General features: G+C 40.2%; 1 protein-coding gene across 15 annotated transcripts in view; it reads left to right on the top strand.

Moving 5' to 3' along the window:
• tpd52l2b (tpd52 like 2b) overlaps positions 1-18,738 on the top strand; it is a 31,888-nt gene extending 13,150 nt beyond the window's left edge. For 3 of the 15 annotated variants that reach the window (XM_075475362.1, XM_075475365.1, XM_075475369.1), the window contains 6 exons: positions 3,840-3,887; positions 11,233-11,334; positions 13,054-13,080; positions 13,346-13,390; positions 14,607-14,655; positions 15,644-18,738. In XM_075475362.1, coding sequence (XP_075331477.1) covers positions 3,840-3,887; positions 11,233-11,334; positions 13,054-13,080; positions 13,346-13,390; positions 14,607-14,655; positions 15,644-15,730 — 358 coding nt within the window. In that variant the 3' untranslated portion in view covers positions 15,731-18,738. The remainder of the gene's footprint in view (positions 1-3,839; positions 3,888-11,232; positions 11,335-13,053; positions 13,081-13,345; positions 13,391-14,606; positions 14,656-15,643) is intronic. The other 12 variants (XM_075475363.1, XM_075475370.1, XM_075475374.1 and 9 more) reach the window with 7 other exon arrangements.
• Positions 18,739-19,161: the final 423 nt, after the last annotated feature.

Here is a 19,161-nt window from a genome sequence, read left to right as displayed (position 1 = left end):
GCTTACCGAGATGGCCTAACTCGACAGGGTGACAGTGCCGACCCTTTTCTTGACTTTTACAGCTGTAGCTTCACTGGCCGAGTGTTCATTCAACTGTTGCAAACAGAATTTTTTTCCCTGAACACTGTCATAACATGTTTTCAGTTGTGTTTTTGGCCACACATTCAGAGTAATTGTGGATGACATATATTTTGTTTGAGCTGAACTAACACAGCACCCTACTGCACGCATGCACCGTGCTGGAAAGCGTCTGTATCTCTGAGCCACATTCCTCCACACCTACCTGCGACCGAGTCGTGGTTGGTGACGAGACGAGCTGCTCAGTTATGCTGCCTCAGGAACACGTGGGAGGAGAGGACAGGAATGTGAGAGAGATGAAGGCAGGCAGACAGACAGGCAGGCAGGGAGGGATAGAAATGCTCTTGTTTAGCCACATGCCAAGCAATGTCAAAAGAGAGAAAGGGCTTTATTAAGGAGACATAGGTCCAGGCTGAGTTAGTCAAAGAAATAAATGAGTCACGAAAAGGTTGAAGGTCTGTTTAGATACAGGCTGTTGTGTATGTTTGTCTTCAGTTTATGGACCTTTAATGGTTTATTAGTGACAATCTCTTTTTTTTTTTTTTTCTTTTGCCAAAGCATGTAAGAAGAAATCAATTTAAATCTAGTAAATTCCATTGTAGTCTTTTCCATCGTTGTATTCCACTTAAGAATGTTGTTGAACAAATGTTTCAAGCTAATGCTGCTCTCTGGCTTCTTTCTTTTCTCTTTCCAGGATCAGTTGATTGAAATATGCCTCTATCGTAACAAACATTAACAAAGACAAAGAAATCTACATTTGGGAGACCTAATCCCTGACTCTGTCAGACTGGGCTCTTTGAAACAATAGTGACAGTGTGTTGTGACAGTTGCTCTGTGCTGCACAGTGAGCTGCATTGTGCTGATAGGCGTCAGAATATAGACTTGTCTTGTCTGTAGGACAGAGATTATCTCTCTCCGTTGCATGTGTATGTAATTCCTCCAGATCTTAAAGGGGAACTCCGGGGCATTTGAAGCGTGTTTCCATTGCTAGAGGTTGTCAAATAATGATAGTAGGACACAGAGAGGTGCACATCTGCGCTCCCTGTGTGAAGATCGCTCTGTCCGCACAGCATGTCATGCGAGGCTAATACGTGGTGGCTAAGGGGCAAGTGCTAACCCTTCCACGTAAAACAACAACTTGCACACTGCAGAAACGTCACACCACTTTATAAACCATCCGACAATAAAGTCACAAGCCTTACCATCAAAACCATATGCATGGTTCTCACATTACTGGCATGGGGACGTTACAAAACAACTTTATAAACAGCATGTCACTCACCGGCTGGTTGTAGGCTCGCGCATGTGAAAGCCCAGAAGAGTCGATGGAGAATAATCCCATATACAAAACAATTATATTCTCTAGAAAAACTGCGTTCAAGTATTTAAAACATTACAACAATACATGCTCAGTAATATTCTTGTAATGTTTTAAATACTTGAACACAGTTTTTCTAGAGAATATAATTGTTTTGTATATGGGATTATTCTCCATCGACTCTTCTGGGCTTTCACATGCGCGAGCCTACAACCAGCCGGTGAGTTACATGCTGTTTATAAAGTTGTTTTGTAACGTCCCCATGCCAGTAATGTGAGAACCATGCATATGGTTTTGATGGTAAGGCTTGTGACTTTATTGTCGGATGGGTTATAAAGTGGTGTGACGTTTCTGCAGTGTGCAAGTTGTTGTTTTACGTGGAAGGGTTAGCGCTTGCCCCTTAGCCACCACGTATTAGCCTCGCATGACATGCTGTGCGGACAGAGCGATCTTCACACAGGGAGCGCAGATGTGCACCTCTCTGTGTCCTACTATCATTATTTGACAACCTCTAGCAATGGAAACACGCTTCAAATGCCCCGGAGTTCTCCTTTAATGAGGGAAAATAGTTAAACTTTTTCCTCCCTTATTTTTCAAAGGAAATAATAATAGGCAATATATAATTGGCTGCTTTGTCATTAAGCACAAGGTGGCTGTGTGTGTTTTTTTTTCTTCCGAGGTTTGGTGTGCATTTAGTGATTATTTTCCATGCTGTTGCTTATCTTCCCAGCTCCCTGAACAGCCTGCTTCTTTATTACATTGTAGCAGAGTAACAGTCATTTAAACACACTGATAGTGGTCGTATTCAGGCAAAAGGACTCAAAGGAAAATCTATTTTTTTCTGTCAGCATCAGTTGTTGTTTGCTTTGTGATAAGCAGGAGGGAAGTTGGTCTGAAGAAGAAATATAATACACGTTTCTGTACATTGTAGTTGTTTGAGATGCCTTCTAAATGTCATCACTAATTATTTTCCCCCAATCTCTATTCCTTTTGCATAAATAAGATGGGTTTGCTTTTAGATTTTAGGATAATTCTCGAAAGAGTATCTCTAGCTATAAGTATCCAATCATGCATGTCTAAGTCCAGTCTTCCAAGGGAAAAAATGTTTTTTCTTAAAAATACGTCGATACATTACTCATGACACAAGAGTTTTACTAAAACCTTATTAGTAACTAAGAAATCTATTTTCATTTGGCCAGTGAGCAGGAGTGTGGTGTTGCCTGCTCCTACATATGATCCAGCTGCATTGCATTGAGAGCCATTCAAATCTAAATAAGCTGACAGCAGTGTTGTTGTTTTTTGTTTTTTTTTACTGGTTTTATTTACAAGTTGGCTTTAGAAGCTCCTTAAACAATTGAATTGATTATTATGCTGCTACTGATGTGGTTCCTACATCTTATCTCCATAAAGATTAAACCTAAACCAGGTTCTTTCATGAAAAGGCACGATTATGTTACGGTTCTCATAAATACATTTGAACATTTTCATATGCCAGAATTCTCTATTGTAGATGATAACCAGTGTTTTGCAAAGTAAACTATACATGTTATTTGTTCTATTGATGCTGCGTGTACACCAAGAGCGACTTACGCTACCTGAGCGCCGGAAATCATTATTCCTCTATGGAGGGTGAGCTACCTGGGCTACCAGAGCGGATTCGCCAGTGGCGAAGAGAACTGCGCTACCAGAGTGGATTCCAGCGATTAAACTCAAGCTAACATTATGGTAATGAGCTATGACGCCTTTCGGCGAAAACCAATGACAATCCACAGATTGTAGGGGTCCGAGAATCCGCGGGGTTCGCGGAAACAGACGTGTAAACTTTGGTTCCTATCCAAACAATAGTCGTTTAATCCTGAGACTGTTGCAATTGCCGTGTCGAGTGCTTCAATACAATAGTGTAGCAATCCCACGCATACCTTTCTCACTGCAATTAAGTTTTATTTTGGATTTATTTCGGATTTTATTTCGAATTTAGTTTATTTTCACAGCTGCCTCTGCTATTCCTGCTCTTCTCAGGTGTACCTAATGTAGTTTTACATCATTTGTAACGTGATGTATATCTTGAATAACAAATTGTAAATAACAACACGTTTATTCGTGTCCCTGCCCTCTCCTTCCTCATGTTTTTTTTCGCGGGGGTGCTGCACAGCCTCGGGGCCTTTAAAAATTGAACATTCTAAATGTGACGTCACGAGCTACCAAAGCTACCAAAGCAAATTCTCAAGCGAAGCTTCGCCAGCGACCTCCGCTACCAGGTAGCGTAGGTCGCCCTTGGTGTGGACACGCAGCATTAGACTTTAATTGATTTTCCCCTTTCAAATAAATCAAATGTTGCACATTCTCATCTGTTTGAAGTTGTTTAGCGTAAACTACAGAACACTACTGTATTGTGAGAGTGTGTCTCTTCCTTTGTGTCATTATCCTGCTGTTGTGTCTTCAGATATCTGTCTGCCTCAGCCACTTTGGATGACATTACCCAGTCTGAAGCGTGAGTTGACCCCCTTCTCTATTGTGTTGTTTTTGTAGATAAGCTAAGGTTTCTTTAAGTTTGCTGTTCTTTTTTGGGAAGTTTCTCATCTTTTTCACTGTCCATACTTTCTCTTTTCCTTCACTTTCTTTCTACTTCTGTGCTTATCAGAGTCCTATAGTCGAGTCATGCTTTTACTAGGACTGGGCAAGTTAACTCGTTATTATCGCGTTAACTCGTTAATTATTTAACGCAATAAATATTTTATTGCGCATTAACGCAGGTTTTATTATTTTTATTCATTTAGAAAAAGAAAAAAAAATTGGGGGGGGGGCAGGGGCTTTTGTGCCCTTAATGGATAGGAAAGTTCAGAGAGACAGGAAGCAGGGGGCAGAGAGAGGAGGAACAACGTGCAGCACAGGGCCGTCCGATATGGAACTCGAACCGGGGCCAGCTGAACCCACTACGCCACGGACCACCCCTGTTTTTTATTTATTTTATTATTGTGAAAGTCTGTTGCTCACAGGCTTTTATTTTGTAAAAGTCTGTCGCTGTCTGCTGTGGAACCGGAAAAGAAAGTAATCGGCGGATCCACCAAACATGGAGAAGGGTACGGAACTTTTACTCGGCCATTTTCATTTTAAAGTTCTTCCAGACGGCGGAGTCGACAGAACCAAAGTCATCTGTAAACACTGCCAAGTTGAATTGTCTTCTCAGCGTAGTAGTTCCAGTCTAAAATATCACTTAAAGGCAAAACACACAACTGATAGCAGCAAGTCATTCAAGGAAACAGACAGTGGAGCGAGGCTTCTACATAAAAACTACAGAAAGATGCTGATGTTAAAAGTGTGTTTGCACAACAAATGTTATGGCACTTTCATTCATATGGCAGTACATTTAAAATAAAACTAAATGCTAAAAGCTATACACTACTTTTGAATTCATTTTTGGATTTTGCGTATTAATCGTGATTAATCAGGGAAATCATGTGATTAATTAGATTAAACATTTTAATCGTTGCCCAGCCCTAGCTTTTACTTTAACGTTTTATGTAAGAAGTTGAATTCAGGGAGATTTTGTAGTTGGCCATAGCTACTGCCATGGAGAGCGCAATAGAGAAGGCCAGGGTGCACGAGGACAGAATTACAAACATGGTCATAACCAAGAAACTGGTTAATACGGTTTAATATTGCAGAGAACACTCGTGCTTCTTTGATGTTTCCGCCGTTCAATGTCATGTCAGACTCAAAATAGAAGGTGCGGAGAGAAACTACCAGGTGAGCAAAACAGCTGGAATCCCCAGGAGCTACCTGTATCTTAGGGTGTGAAGAAAGTTCTCCCAATGAGGCTCAGAGAAAAAGTTTAATCTTGCAGCAAGGAGGCAAGTCTGCGTAACATCACGAAGCTGACGCAGGGTTGTCTGAGCTGTAAAATGATACCTCTGCTACCTCCGTCAGGAGTACAGCCTCGTAAATATCACAACGTCATATAAGACTTCTTTGTTCACAGAGGAGAGAGCTAGCAAAGTAGGAGAGGAGACCTTCTTGAGCATCCAAGGTTAAACTAACAAGATAGGAGGAGCCCCCCCCCCCCCCAGCACACAGTGCCCCATAACACCTGAAAAAAAAACACACACACAGTACTTCTTTTCTTATAATATAACCTTTTGATATTTTGCAAACATTGGGTAAAGTGAATTTTTAAAAGGACTTGTCTGAATGACGGCTGTAATTGCTCATGAATTATAACCAGGTGCTGGTAATGGGCTGGTGCTCCAGGGATTTCACGGCTTTGAAACTGTTCAAAAACCAGTCGTTTGGACTTTCTGTAGAGGACCACCGTGCAGCTCCAGAGTTGATCTGAACAGATCAGACTTTGTTTAGTTTTCCTTGCAAACCCATATCTTGATATTGGCAGTGTGCATTTTTAAATGCTGATGCAGTGGTGACCATTATTTCCAAATGCTGAGCTGTATTCAGAAGCAGTGCAGCAAACAGGAGTTCTATACACTGATTTTTAGGTGGGCTGTTTAAGAACCAGCTGGAAAAAAGCAATGGAAAAATGTTTTTCATTTTTCAATGATTATCGGAATCAAAGCGGTTTATGGTTGGGTCCAGCGCTCGAAATTAACGGTGTCCCGACGTCCCGGGGACCATAAAAAATTATACAGGGACACAACATTATCATATCTGGGACAATCGCGGGACAATGAGAAAAAAACTTAAAAAAAAAAAAAGTTATTATTATTAGTTACTTATTATAAGCCCCCTCTGTCCATTTTAATTGTTTAAAAAGCTAACAGCGAAAAATACATTGATGGTCATGCATGTCGGTGCATCATTACAGAGCAGCGCATTCTGTTCTAGAATCTTTGGCCCAAGTCTGCCCTCACTTGCTAGAGCTAGAACTAACACTAGTACTAGGTCTACTACGTGCAAGACACAGTTTACAGAATCAAATCATTCTCACACGCGTGACAAGAGCTGAAGACTGAAAATGTTAAGGTGGTTAAAACGGGCCGTGACGAGCAGTCAAAACGGCAAAACCGGAAGTGCGTTACTCACTGCGGCTAGCTTTAGTAGCGCCGAATTCTGAAAGCTGAAATTGAATAACCTCTCAGAACGCCGCTCTGAAGCTGCTTTTAAAGACTTCCCACCTATCTGTTTGTTCTGTTAAGTATTGTGTTAAGGCACGTATTGTATGGCATATGTGGTGTAAAGTTGGCTAAGCATTTGAGTGAAGTTCTTTTGATGGGAAAACTCAGTAGTACTGAGTCTGCACTACTGTGTGGTTGTCGCTTGGGTTTGTTGTTGTCACAATTCATGCAACACAACTCTTTATCAGCAGTGCATTTCTGATATCTGCTTTACAGTAGCTCTTTTCCGTTAACGGGACGAGAGCAGGCAAAATGGCAAAACCGGACGTGCGTTACTCACTGCGGCTAGCTTTAGTAGCATCAAATATTGAAGGTACAAGTAGATGAAATGAACATGAAAGGGGTGTTGTTTTCAACTATAGTGTAGTGCAGATGCTGTGAGATGAAACATTTTCTAAATGAGCTGTTTGGCTCCTTTAAATAAACAGGTGTCTATTCAGTGTGGTCGCCAAAGTTTAAAAAACTGGAAATGGAATAAGTCTTATTTTGAAGAAGATATTGTATATGACAGGACATGTCATTTGCGTTTTGTAACTTTTATTGTAACATTGCAGTTACAAATATAGGCCTAATACAATATTCAGATGATTCTTAACCACTCCGCTCAATTTCAGACAAGAGAAAATTGGGGACACTATTGCTTGCATTCGGGACAATACAACACAGAATTCGGGACCACTGGGGGACACAAAGAAAAAAAGTTAATTTCGAGCCCTGGTTGGGTCGACACTTTATTGTAAACGTATGCCACACTGAATCTGTTTGTTCAGTTTTTTTTATTTTTAGAAATAAAGAAAACACAGATTGGGAGTGAGAGGAATGTGGAACGGCCATGGGGAAAGTCATTGGCCTCAAGAAAGATCTGAACAAACAGTTTGAGAGCTCACAAAGGGGAAACCGTGCCCTGAGGAGCACTTTGATGGTCTCCTTAATTCAGCAACCACGTGCTCCACTGAAAAAGTAGTCTGAGAACTCAGGAACAATCCCCCACCATGCTGGCAGAGATGGGCAAGGCAGTTAAAAAGCTTCCCGGCAGCGGGGCGCCAGGAGTAAGATTCACCCAGGATGCTCAAGGCTCTGGACATTGTAGAGTGGACAGTGGGAGGAAGAACCCACGCGTACACAGGGAGAACACGCAGAAACTCCTGCAAACTGCCCTGTTTGCCATGGGCACTTAATCAGGGAAAATAGATGGTATAAACCCAGTATCCCTCTTTCACATCAGTGACACCATGTGAGGATACAGCAGATCAGCCTCCACAGCACAAACAGCATGTGTGTGCGCTAACAGTTGCTGCTCTCTGCTGTTCCTTGCTTGCTTTCCTTCTTTTCTTTCACTTGTCGATAATATAGAGGTGTCCAAATATATGATGCTGACTCCATATAACCACATATTGATAGTCGCCATAACAACTTTATGGAGGGGGTCACCTGTCTCTGTAATATGCTGTAAACAGAATGCTGCAGACTACAATGTGTTATATGCGTCATGTTCTGCCTCCTGTGTGCTGCCAGGGAGAACTTTTCTTGTGGTGAGATTCATCCTAATTTAATCCATTTTATGCATGTAGTCCTATTCACAACAAAAGTCATCTTATGGCACTTAAGAGATACAACCGAGATGGTAAAGAAGTTCAGGTCCAATCCTCCGGCTGAGAATTTCCTGCTGGAAAGTGCAGACAGCAGCAATTTTGAGAAAGTTCAAATCTAATTTTCAAGAATTCTCTGGTGCTCATGTGAGAAAACATTTCAATACTGTGACTGCACAGCTGTGTTACTTATTTATTCAATTATACTCCCTTCTCACCAAGTAAACCCATCTGAACACCAGTCTTTAGGTTTTTTGATATTGATGTTAGTTTATACCAGTTCGTTTCAGGAGTTTGTTGTTGTCTTGCAGTTCAAGTTGTGTTTGATAATCGGATCACATCTCACTTCCAAAAGAAAACTAAATACTTTAGTGGTAATACATAATAAAGGCAATAACATTTAACACGTTGTCTTTGTCTGGGTTGTACAGGTGCTGGTCAACGAATTACAATAATTTGAAATAGTGCAATCAATAAATTCTTTGAATGCATTTTTCGTGCAGAAAGCAAATCAGGTGTTCACCGCACCTGTCCTACTCGTTAGACTAATCACAGAACTTGTTACCTGTAAAAAATTTGCTCAGCTGATCTTTCCAAAAGGCCCATTTAGGCCATTTAACTGTGACACTGTTGTTTTATTGAATTAGAATAATGGCGAAACCGTTTCATTGAATTAGAATTATTTTTATTATAATTAGAATCATCACTTTCTCAGTATTTTGTGGCTGCCCCCTTGGCTTGTATGACTGCCTGAAGTCTCCGCGGCATCGATTTGACCAGCTTGTCGCAAGTTTCCGCACTCACAGCTTCCCAGGCAGTGGCGATGTTCTGCTTCAGTTGGTCCAGCACCGCACCAGACAGGTGCGGTGAACACCTGATTTGCTTTCTGCACGAAAAATGCATTCAAAGAATTTATTGATTGCACTATTTCAAATTATTCTAATTCGTTGACCAGCACCTGTAAACCTCCTGCCAGGACTGCTGGTATTATGCTGGGCTCATTTGATCACGATGATGGTTCTACCTGAGCTACTCACTCTCTTCGATTTTAAGTTGAACCACTAACATCTTCGCTTGACATTCCTGTTTCTGGGCCTCATTCTGGGATTCAGCTGAGAAAGTGGAACTGTGAAAACGCTAATCTTTGCTAAAAGACTGTTTCCTTCTGCTTTTGTAGGTGTGCTTTTGGACCTTTTTCAAAGTATCAAACATTGGGGCCAAAATGCAGTAACTTAAACCTTTTCTGTTCAGGCAGCTTCAAAGGGAGCATTTTAGCTTTTGACTACAGCAGAAATGCACTGACACTTGAACCAAACCTTTGTTTTAGGGTGTGTATTTAATGTGAACGTGTTATTTGAATGGATATTCTGAATGGATAACAGAAAGGTCTCATTCCAGCCTGTTGGGATCAATAATATTTGAGATGGGACGTTGCATTTCGGTTCCAAAGTATAAAAGGTCGAGGTTCCAAGACTGAATACGGACACAAATCTTTGGCAATATATGTTGAGTTGAGAGTTTGGAATTGACTTCTCCGAGTTGGGATGAAGCTTTGATGTGGCCTGTTTGATGGTCCTCTGGTTGACAGCAGCCATCGTGCTTATTTTTTTATTTTCTTATCCTTCCTTGCTAACTTTTAATGCAGTGTTCTGGTCAGATTTCTTGCTCAGCCGTCTTCTGCCTGATCCTTCACTGCCGGTTCATTTGTAAATCGGTACAGAATCCTCCACGTCTGCATCTCAGTGCATCTAAGATATTATTTCTCCCTGCCCTAATTCAGCCTCCCTGCTGGCACGGAGATGTGTCGCCCGCCCCCATTCTTCCTCTGCATTTTCTCACATGCCACCAATGCACAATGAGGGCACACCAGCCTGGCTTCAGATGTGAGACGGCATTTTGAAAATGGTCTTAGAGTTTAGAACAAGCGCATTGCCTGCAGAGGTATTCAGATGATACTTTTACAACCTTCTGTCTTTAACCCATTTAGGCCTAAAACGCCTGGAAAAGAATGCCTGTAAAACCTATGGGCGATTTCAGAAAGACCCCCTAAAACCTGAAGTTTTTCTGGAAATTCAGCAATTGAAAACCCTTCAAAATCATCCTCGTTATCGTCATCTTCAAACATATGTGCTAGCCATAAATCTCGATCAATTGGGTCAGCACGTTCATCAGCATCATCAAAGCCAAGAAACTCCTCAAATCGCTACCGTCTGAAATGTCTTGTTCGATGTAACTTACTTAACTTCAAAACAATGACACGAGGAACATGACGACACTCTCACGTGTTTATTATCATGGATTTCATTGGCGCAGAGGTCAATAATTGGTGCAAAACAACCCTTATACATGAAAAAAGACGTGTACGCTTTCCCGGCCTTAAAGGTAGAATAACGCAACAGCGCCCCCGGCTTTAAAGGTAGAAATGCGGCAATGCTTTCCCGGCCTCAATGGGTTAAAGCTCTGTGAAGACACGTTTTTATGGGGTTCAAGTGGTTTTTGTTGTTCCTATGGTGAGAACTTTGAAAAATGAACGAGCCATAGTTCAAGAGAGCTTAGGAAGAAGAGGACTAAGGATTTCAGTTGATACTGTTCCACATTCTGCTGGCTGAATCTTCCTAATATCTATGGGATGTTTCACATTGTGGACACACTTTCTCTTTCCTGAAACACTCTCATCCAAAGCCCTTGGCTCCAGTGGGACTTACTGTAGCTTCCTTTATTACTGCTGGTGTGCTTTCTGTGTGTTTAAGGTGTTTCAGAAAAAGGATTAACTGAACAGACTCTTCTCTGACATGGTATATCGGTGTATTTTACAGAGGAAGCTCTCTTTCAGTTTTCATGGAAATGTAAAGTTCAAATGCTTTGTATTCTTTTGTAGGATGTAGCAGTGTCTTTTTGTTGGTTTTTGTCTCTCAGTTCATTGTGCTAATTGACTTTTTCTTCTGTTTTTTTGTGCCCTCTTGTCCTCTCCCTCACCTACACATCTGCCTTTTATTACACACCAACCATCTGTCCTCCTCAACTTTCTTTTCTTTTCCCCACTGTTCTCTTTCCATTCTCTGGCTTCCACTTTATCCCTTTGTCATCATCCTCCACTCCTCCTTCTGCCTTCCCTGTGCAGATACAAGAAGACTCAGGAGACTCTTTCCCAGGCTGGACAGAAGACGAGTGCAGCTCTCAGTACTGTGGGCACAGCCATCAGCAGGAGACTGGGCGACATGAGGTACAGTGCAGCAAAGCCAGAGTGGTTGATAGCCTTTGGCAACTGGATGTGAATATGCATCAGTGTTTACTCAGGCACATGTTAATACAATCTTTGTGGGAAAAGTTAGCCAAACTGTGAAACATTTGGAACTTGTGTCTTTTGTTTAAGTGTGCTGTTATGCTATTTCTCCTGGATTCAGGGTAAATCAGGACCATGTGGCCTTCAGGAAACCACGATATGCCTGCAGGGTTGCACCAATGCAGGCCAAAGCTCTGTCGCACATAAACGGCTTAATGATGGTCTCTGGCATTCAGTGGTTATCAGGAACAACCAATGAATGTGTAGAGTGATATAATTTTTCTGTAAATTCAGCTAAACTCAGCTGAATTGTAGTGCCACTATATATCATCCATACTATTAATGTCTTTCATTTAACTTCTTTAAAAAACTTTTCCAAACTCATTATGGAGTTTGAGTTTGTGTGTGTGTGTACACATTCTTAAGGCCAGCTAAAAGCTAACAACTGACTTTTCCCCTTTGAAATCGCACTTTATTTTATTTTGTTTTAATTTCCAACTCCATAAATCCAACATGACTAAAACAATGAGTTAAAAGAACAAAAGTGTCTTTTGAGGGTTGGACTATGGAAAAATGCTTGACATTCCACATTAACCATCAACTCCTAAGGGTTAGGAAATAATACAGGTAGGTAGTGAGAATTATAGAATTGAAGCATGTCATTTTTTTATTTGATTTTACTTTTAAAAGCCTGCTAAACTTAAGCTTTTTGTGGTTGACCCTTATGTCATCCACCAAAACAACTGACAACCCAGACAAGTTGACATTTTTGCTGCTGTGATGTGCTTTTTTTCCCCCTGTCTCTAAATGCAGCATATCACCTCTTCTTGTAGCGGAGTTGGACGTATTTTGCTCAATAAATACATTCCCCTCCTGTGGTTGTATCTTGGGACGATAACGGTAGTTCAGTTAAATGGCAAAGTCCAGCTGATACCGTGACCTGACCTAATTGTACATGTAAACATGCTGAGTATCACTTTAGAGACCGGCTTGGATTGATTACCCTTTGTCTTCATATGCTCAGCATACTCTGAATGAGACCTTACTTCCATGCAGTCCTCTGTATTTTCACATTTAAAGCCTTGCAGCCTTCCTGTTATAGGTAACTTCATGTGGAAATATCAGGAAGTGTTGAGTTTTGTTGACATGGCTTAACATGAGTCACCAGCAACGTTTCACTTCATTTGCAGAAGGTCAATAACAGGACCTTCTTATCCTGATCGAATGAGTGCTGTACACTGAGCTCATTTTCCTTACTATAGATAATTCTACCACGGATGTTTCCTCAACCTGACCTCTGTAAGTGCAGTAAATGGTCTTGACTCATTTATTTTGCTGTTATCTAGACTTATCTGCTGGTGTCTCTGCATCAATCAAACAAATTTTCTTTAAAAAACAAGGATGCTGATACGAGAAGCGGTCCCCAAACTTTTCATCCGTTGTACTGGTGAAGCTGGTTCTACAGCAAACGGGGAACAACTGTGTCCTGTTATCTGAATGCCTTTCTTTTCTTACTCTTGATTTCTCTGCCGATAACATTGTTGCATCTCACCTGTGTGCTGCCTTTGTTGACTGTTGTGCTTTGTGTACTGATGCTTCTGCTTCTGCCTCACACCATCTCTTTCTCCTTTTTAATGGCTGCCTGGATTTGGCCTGCAGAGCTCTCCCTTTCTCTAATTCCTTTAGGTAAGGCTAATGTGTCCCTTTATCGCGTCGTCAGTCCTGTGGCCTGAAAGTTTTTGATTAGTTTAGTAGTTACAATATCAGAATGAAATTAAGTTCTCGTACAAACTCAACTTTTCATCCTTCAAGTTTATTAATAACCACTGAATTTTCATATATCAAATGCGTCTGTGTGTGTGTGTGTGTGTGTGCGTGTGTGTGCGTGTGCACGTCCTTGCTTACGTTATAACACTTGCACTTGTGTCTCCTCTCTTTAACGCTTACAAAGTAGCAACTATTCCATTCGCCACTCGATCAGTATGCCTGCCATGAGGTAAAGTAACACAGATCTGCTCCCTGTACTCACTCAGGATAACACACCTTACCTTTACCCTTTAAAGCGCAGTTACTGTGAATGTTGCTCTTCTGATGACTCTGCTTTCCTTTGTGTTTTTTCAGATGAAAATTGATTAAAAGTAGTACTGATTGTACAAAGTACTGTATGTTACAGCATCCTTACACTGTCCCATGAAACAAATTCTGTTTCACGGCTGAAAAGAGTTTCAGCTTAAAATCAAAAGCCAACTTCTAAACTCAACTCGTAATTTGTGCACAAATGACTTATTGATTTGGTTCCAACTCTATTTATTTGACACCAGATTTTGCAGCAGTTGCAGTTTAATTATTTATTTTTCTTCCTTTATTTGAACCTGCTGTGATATGATTGAATTATGTAGTTTTCCCTGTCATTTGGTGCTTTAGAAGTTTTGTTAGATGTTCTTTATCTGTCATGATTTTCAAATGAACTGCTCACAGTGTAAAAGGCCTTGCGCATTATCCACCCCTTTGGTCGTTTGCTTATTTTGTTGCATTACAACCTGAGTTGTAGACTATTGTTGGACAGATTTGTATCATTTGATTAACACAACATGCCTTCTACTGTGAAAGTGCAAATCCATTTTCTTTGTGAAAAAAGACAAAAAATTTGATTAAAAAAATTGCATTTGTGAGTGTTTATCCCCCAAAATCAACTCTTTGTTGAGCACATGTTTAGCTGTAGTTTCAGAAGATCGATGGCCAACTTGCCCCGTTCATTTGTTTCTGCCTGAACAATTTAGACTTTTATCTTACGGTCTATTCATAAAATTCAAAGACATGATTTTTTTGCATTTTAATTGCAAACTTAAATACAATTAAAATAGAAAAAAGTGAGATGTTTGATATTACTTTGATGTTTTCATTTATGTTTGTATATATGTGTACACTATATTGCCAAAAGTATTCACTCACTCATCCAAATAATTAAATTCATGTGTTCCAGTCACTTCCATGGCCACAGGTGTATAAATTCCAGCACCTATATTAAACCCTCTGGATTAAGAATGGGATGTTACTGAAGTTCATATGCATGTAAAGGCAGATGAGCCAATACTTTTGGCAGTTTAGTGTACGTATGTGTGTATGATGCCGTGTACAGATTTTATTTTCAAGACTTAATTTTTCTTGTCAACTTCAGTGTACAGTAAAGTGTTTTATTTTATGTCACGCAGAAACTCTGCGACCTTCAAGTCATTTGAGGATAAAGTGGGGAACCTGAAGGTGAGTATATGCAGTCGCTCTGTTTTAAGATGTCATGTGAGGGAAAATAAATGTAAAAAGCACTCTGTGTTGCTCGTCATTGCATCTCTGTCACTGCTCAGCCTGCTGTGACTCAGAATCCCGCTCGTCTAAACCCAAAATACCAGCTACTGCAGCTGCTTTGTTTCTCTGTCTGACAAAAAGGACTCTGATCTAACTCTCTTTGTAACTAAATATTCAATATAGTCATTATGGTTTTTATTCTTATTTCACTGTGCATGCAGCATCTGCTTGTCACTAGCAAACGTTGTATTTTTTCACCAAGTTCAATACAAATCTTTGCATTATCCAGAGTGCAGAGGAAGTTGCCTCGTAGATTAGTTATGGATAAAGTTTTCCATGTGTTGCACGCGGCAAAAAAGCAACGTTTCCCATTCCTGACACTGTATGTCCTGCAGTTTTGATATGGATTCACATCGTTTCATCAGTTCAGAAACATGGTGTCATGCAGCTCTGGTTTGGATCCATTATTCCAGATGAATAATGGAAAGGTTCCACTTTCACAGAAAGGCAGCCTCTTGCATTCCAAAAAGGAACCGTGCTGATTCCAAATGATGAAGAATATAGATTTTTATATATATATGTGTTTTATGCTTTTTTTTTCTTTTTTTTCAAACAAATCTGTGTCCAGTGTCAGCAGTATAATCATACAAAGGTGTGATTTAGTCTCTATAACTAATAACTGAACACAAAGTAATAATAATTAGATGGATGACAACAAACACACATGTCATTATAGCCTTTGGTTTAGTGGCAGCCAATGGTTATTGTTTCGTTATATGAGGATCCATCTCGTGGATGACGAGGGTTTTAATATAGACAACATGAACACGTAAAGGAAACAGAAAATGATGAGTAAGTGTATAAGCACCATGCAATCATTCACACTCGTCTGTTTCCTCTCTTGTCATCCTCCTTCCTCTCTCTCTGTACTCTCTCTTCTCTCAAGTACAAGGTTGTCGGCCCCAAGGGAAATGGAGAGGCCGTTGGCTCCCCAACTGACACCACCCCCACTCAGGAGAACCCACCTTTCTGAACGCACCACACGTCCTCCTTGCTGCCATTTTCCTCACGACCTGAGACTGTACTGATATCATTTGTCATTGCGGAGTCAGCCCGGACCTCTGACCCTCCACCGAAGCAGCTTGTGACTTCTCACTTGTCCCAGGATCTGTAACAGCAGCCGGCAGAGGATAAAGACTCATGGGTGTGAGGTGGGATGTGCTTTTCTCCACAGATCCATCTCTGCTGGTCCCATGACTTTCATTCTTCTTCCTCGCTGTTGTTAAAAAAAAAAAAGTTCTGATGTTTAAACCTTAATCATTTTCAGGCCTTGATTTAGAACATCACCACTTCCTGCCTTCACCTGCATCCTAATTTTATTGACACCACCTTGTTCAGATCAAATGACACCACTCTGACATCATTTTAAACAAGTTGTTACTGTTACAGGATTTCACTGAGTTAAAGAAAAGACTAAAGAGGCATTAAAAGGTGTCAGATTGTAAAAGGTTCCGGGATTGATTTTCATGGCAAGCCGATACCAACTTTTTTTCTTCCTGGCCTAAAAGTCAGCAGCTAAACTTTCTGGGACGAGGGACTGTGGAGGATTTTACAGGCTTATGCAAAACTGTGGTTTCAATGCTAGTTAATCCAGCAACTTCTGTCTTCTTGTTTCTAATTATTCTCATCTACTTAAGTGATGCATTCAGACTTTGAGCAAATGCTAGTGTCACCACGATACTTGCACTGTTCCCAGTGGAGTTGTGTGTAGTTACCTCACCGCTCTGTGCTTGCCAGCAGTGTAAACGGGGGATTTGCTCGGAGGTTTAGAGGTTAGTGCTTTTGACTGTGGGGCAATTTTCAGGTCATCTGAACCCTTCTAGATCTTTTGCTGCTACAACCATGTGTGTATTTCATCTCAGTTGTACCAGTCTAACCCTGAAATGACATTTAAGGCGCTGTCTAACGGCCTAAAAATCCCCCAAGATGAAAAAAACAACTTCAAACCATTTTTGTATTATAAACTATTTTACACTGCTTTGCACAATGTTTTTACATATTTTTTTTATCAATATATATATCTATATATATATAGATATATATATCTATATATAACTATTATATATTCTCTTTGATTATTGCCAAAAGGTTGTAAGCAGATTTTTGAGGATTAAAAAAAGCAGAATGAAATGGAACAAACACAGAAACCACACAGGTCGGTTTCACATCTACACGTTCCTGTCCGTCAGGAGGGTTTGTTTCTGTTTAAAGTACATTTGTGGTCTAAAGAAAATTAATCAAACCTGGCACCAATGAACACAGTCCAAACTGATTTCATGTGACGTTTAATCACATCCACAGTCACAGCATTACCATGTGCAAGTCAAAGTTAAGACCAGGTGCTTTTCAAGGGCAGGAAAAGCTCTGAAACCACTTTAACTGTGATCGTTTTCTGAGGCCGGGTTTGACTGCTGTTAACACAACGGGATGGGAGGCAAAGCTTTGCTCTGTGCACTACCTGCTGAATGTCACTGCTGCTCCATCAGCCTTGCTCACTTTAAATGGTCCCTTTGTTATTATTTAGCTGGTCTGTCCTTTCCTTCGTTCCTTTTGGTCTTTTTTTTTTTAAATTGTACAGTATGGTGGGATTGAAGGAGGCCTCAGAATGTGTCATGGAAAACACTTTGCCAACAGCCAGTTAATGCACACAAATACGCTGCCGTTTACATTCATTAGATGCACCTAAATGCTCTTATCCTACAAACTGATGTACAAGGTCAAATTAATCAAAACTTTGCTGCTTTTAACTCCAAAGTCTCTGACAAAGCTGAGAGAGTGACAGTTGGACTTGTTTCGTACCATCACTTTTCTCCTGAGGACGAAAAGAAAGAAGTTGTCACCTTATTCTAGTTTTTTTTCTTTGTGTGTATTGTTACTTCAGTTTCCCATCAAAAGTGTATCATTGCCAGATATTCTCCTGCAACTAGGAATCAGCTGACAGATTTATTTGTCTGTTCATTTAGATCTTTGAAGTGATTTTTCTCACATTGCCAAAGATGGTGTCTCTCTTGTAACTAGATGATAGTCTCCAGTGCTTCTCTTACATTCTGGTTCAGCTTTAGTGTGTTGAGTCCAGCTGCAGCAGATGTTCTATAGAGGCATTAGCAGAAAGTGTTGTTCAGCTTGACATCATGGAGCATTAGGCCAGAACTTCTCAGAACTCTTTATTTACTTGGAGGCCAGGCAATGATCACATAAATAAATGGATAAAACAGAAGCTTCAGAAGATGATTAACAAGCTTGGATTGAAAATACACAGCTTATAAACACAGCCTCACATGAATCTGCTTCATTGTATCTTAACGTCGGTGTATTTTCTTGTTTGGTATGCCTTTGTGTCTTTTAAGTCTTTTGGTAGATTATATATTTCAGTTAGGTGAATCATTTTTTTTCTTAAGACCTCTTTCTCTTTGAAGAAGTGGACTTCATTAATTATCCAACTGCTATGCCATCATTCGAAGTTGCCAATTTGAACATCTGTTACATAATCTCTTCCTGCCTCTGAATCTCATTGAGTCCATCTTCTTGGCCAAGAGAGAAACCTCATGCACACGCCCAAGAAATCTTCTTTTTCAGTTGAATTGGCTCCTAAAAGAATCCTGCAGAGAAAATCATTTCTGGGGGAAATTCTTCTTCAACTCGGAAAACCCAATTTTTCCAAACTGAATCAAATGACTTTTTGAGATGGATTTTTCTTGCAGTGCAACTGTCACCTGTTAAAAGGTACACATCACCTTTTGGAGACTGACTGGAAGACGAGGGGATGGCTTACTTTTGTTTTGGGTGCCAAGAGGAAGTGCAGCATATGACGGCCTGCACAGAGTCAGACAGTAGCGTGCTTACAGCTTTATTTAGGTCTTGGGCTTAGCTGATGTAGTTTATAAAAAGGGATCAGATTTGGAGTTTATGGTGAGTTAATTAAATACATTTTTGGTTTTGTTGTATATGTTTGGATATCAATAAAGCATTCCTTTAAATGAAGTTGTGTGTTTTGTATTTAAGATTGACTTTTGCATCTATTAATGGTAACACGCAGCCCACAAAAGATTTAAAGCTATAATGTGTAATATTTCACGGACAATGAATGTCTCCATGTCGCTCCGCCATTTTAAAACTACGGGATTTGTAGAAGGACATGTCATCAGCTTCGCCCTTTCCGTTTCCAATGTTCATTGGGGTGTAACACTGTTATGTACATTCGCATGCTGAATATAAAGAATATAAGAACACTGCACTTTTGTGATGGAGGTAATTAATAACGATTGAGGTAATACTTGTGAATGATAAGACTCAAATTTGTTAATAGACAACGTGAAATATTACACATTATGGCTTTAACACAACATTTTGTTCACTAAAATTTTTTTTTTTTTTTTTTTTTTCTACATCAATAAACGTGTCCCA

Source organism: Odontesthes bonariensis, chromosome 10, assembly GCF_027942865.1.
Source record: "Odontesthes bonariensis isolate fOdoBon6 chromosome 10, fOdoBon6.hap1, whole genome shotgun sequence".
NCBI classification, from domain to species: Eukaryota; Metazoa; Chordata; class Actinopteri; order Atheriniformes; family Atherinopsidae; genus Odontesthes; species Odontesthes bonariensis.
Note: the sequence above shows the minus strand (reverse complement) of the source record. Positions and strands in the feature narration are given on the sequence as shown.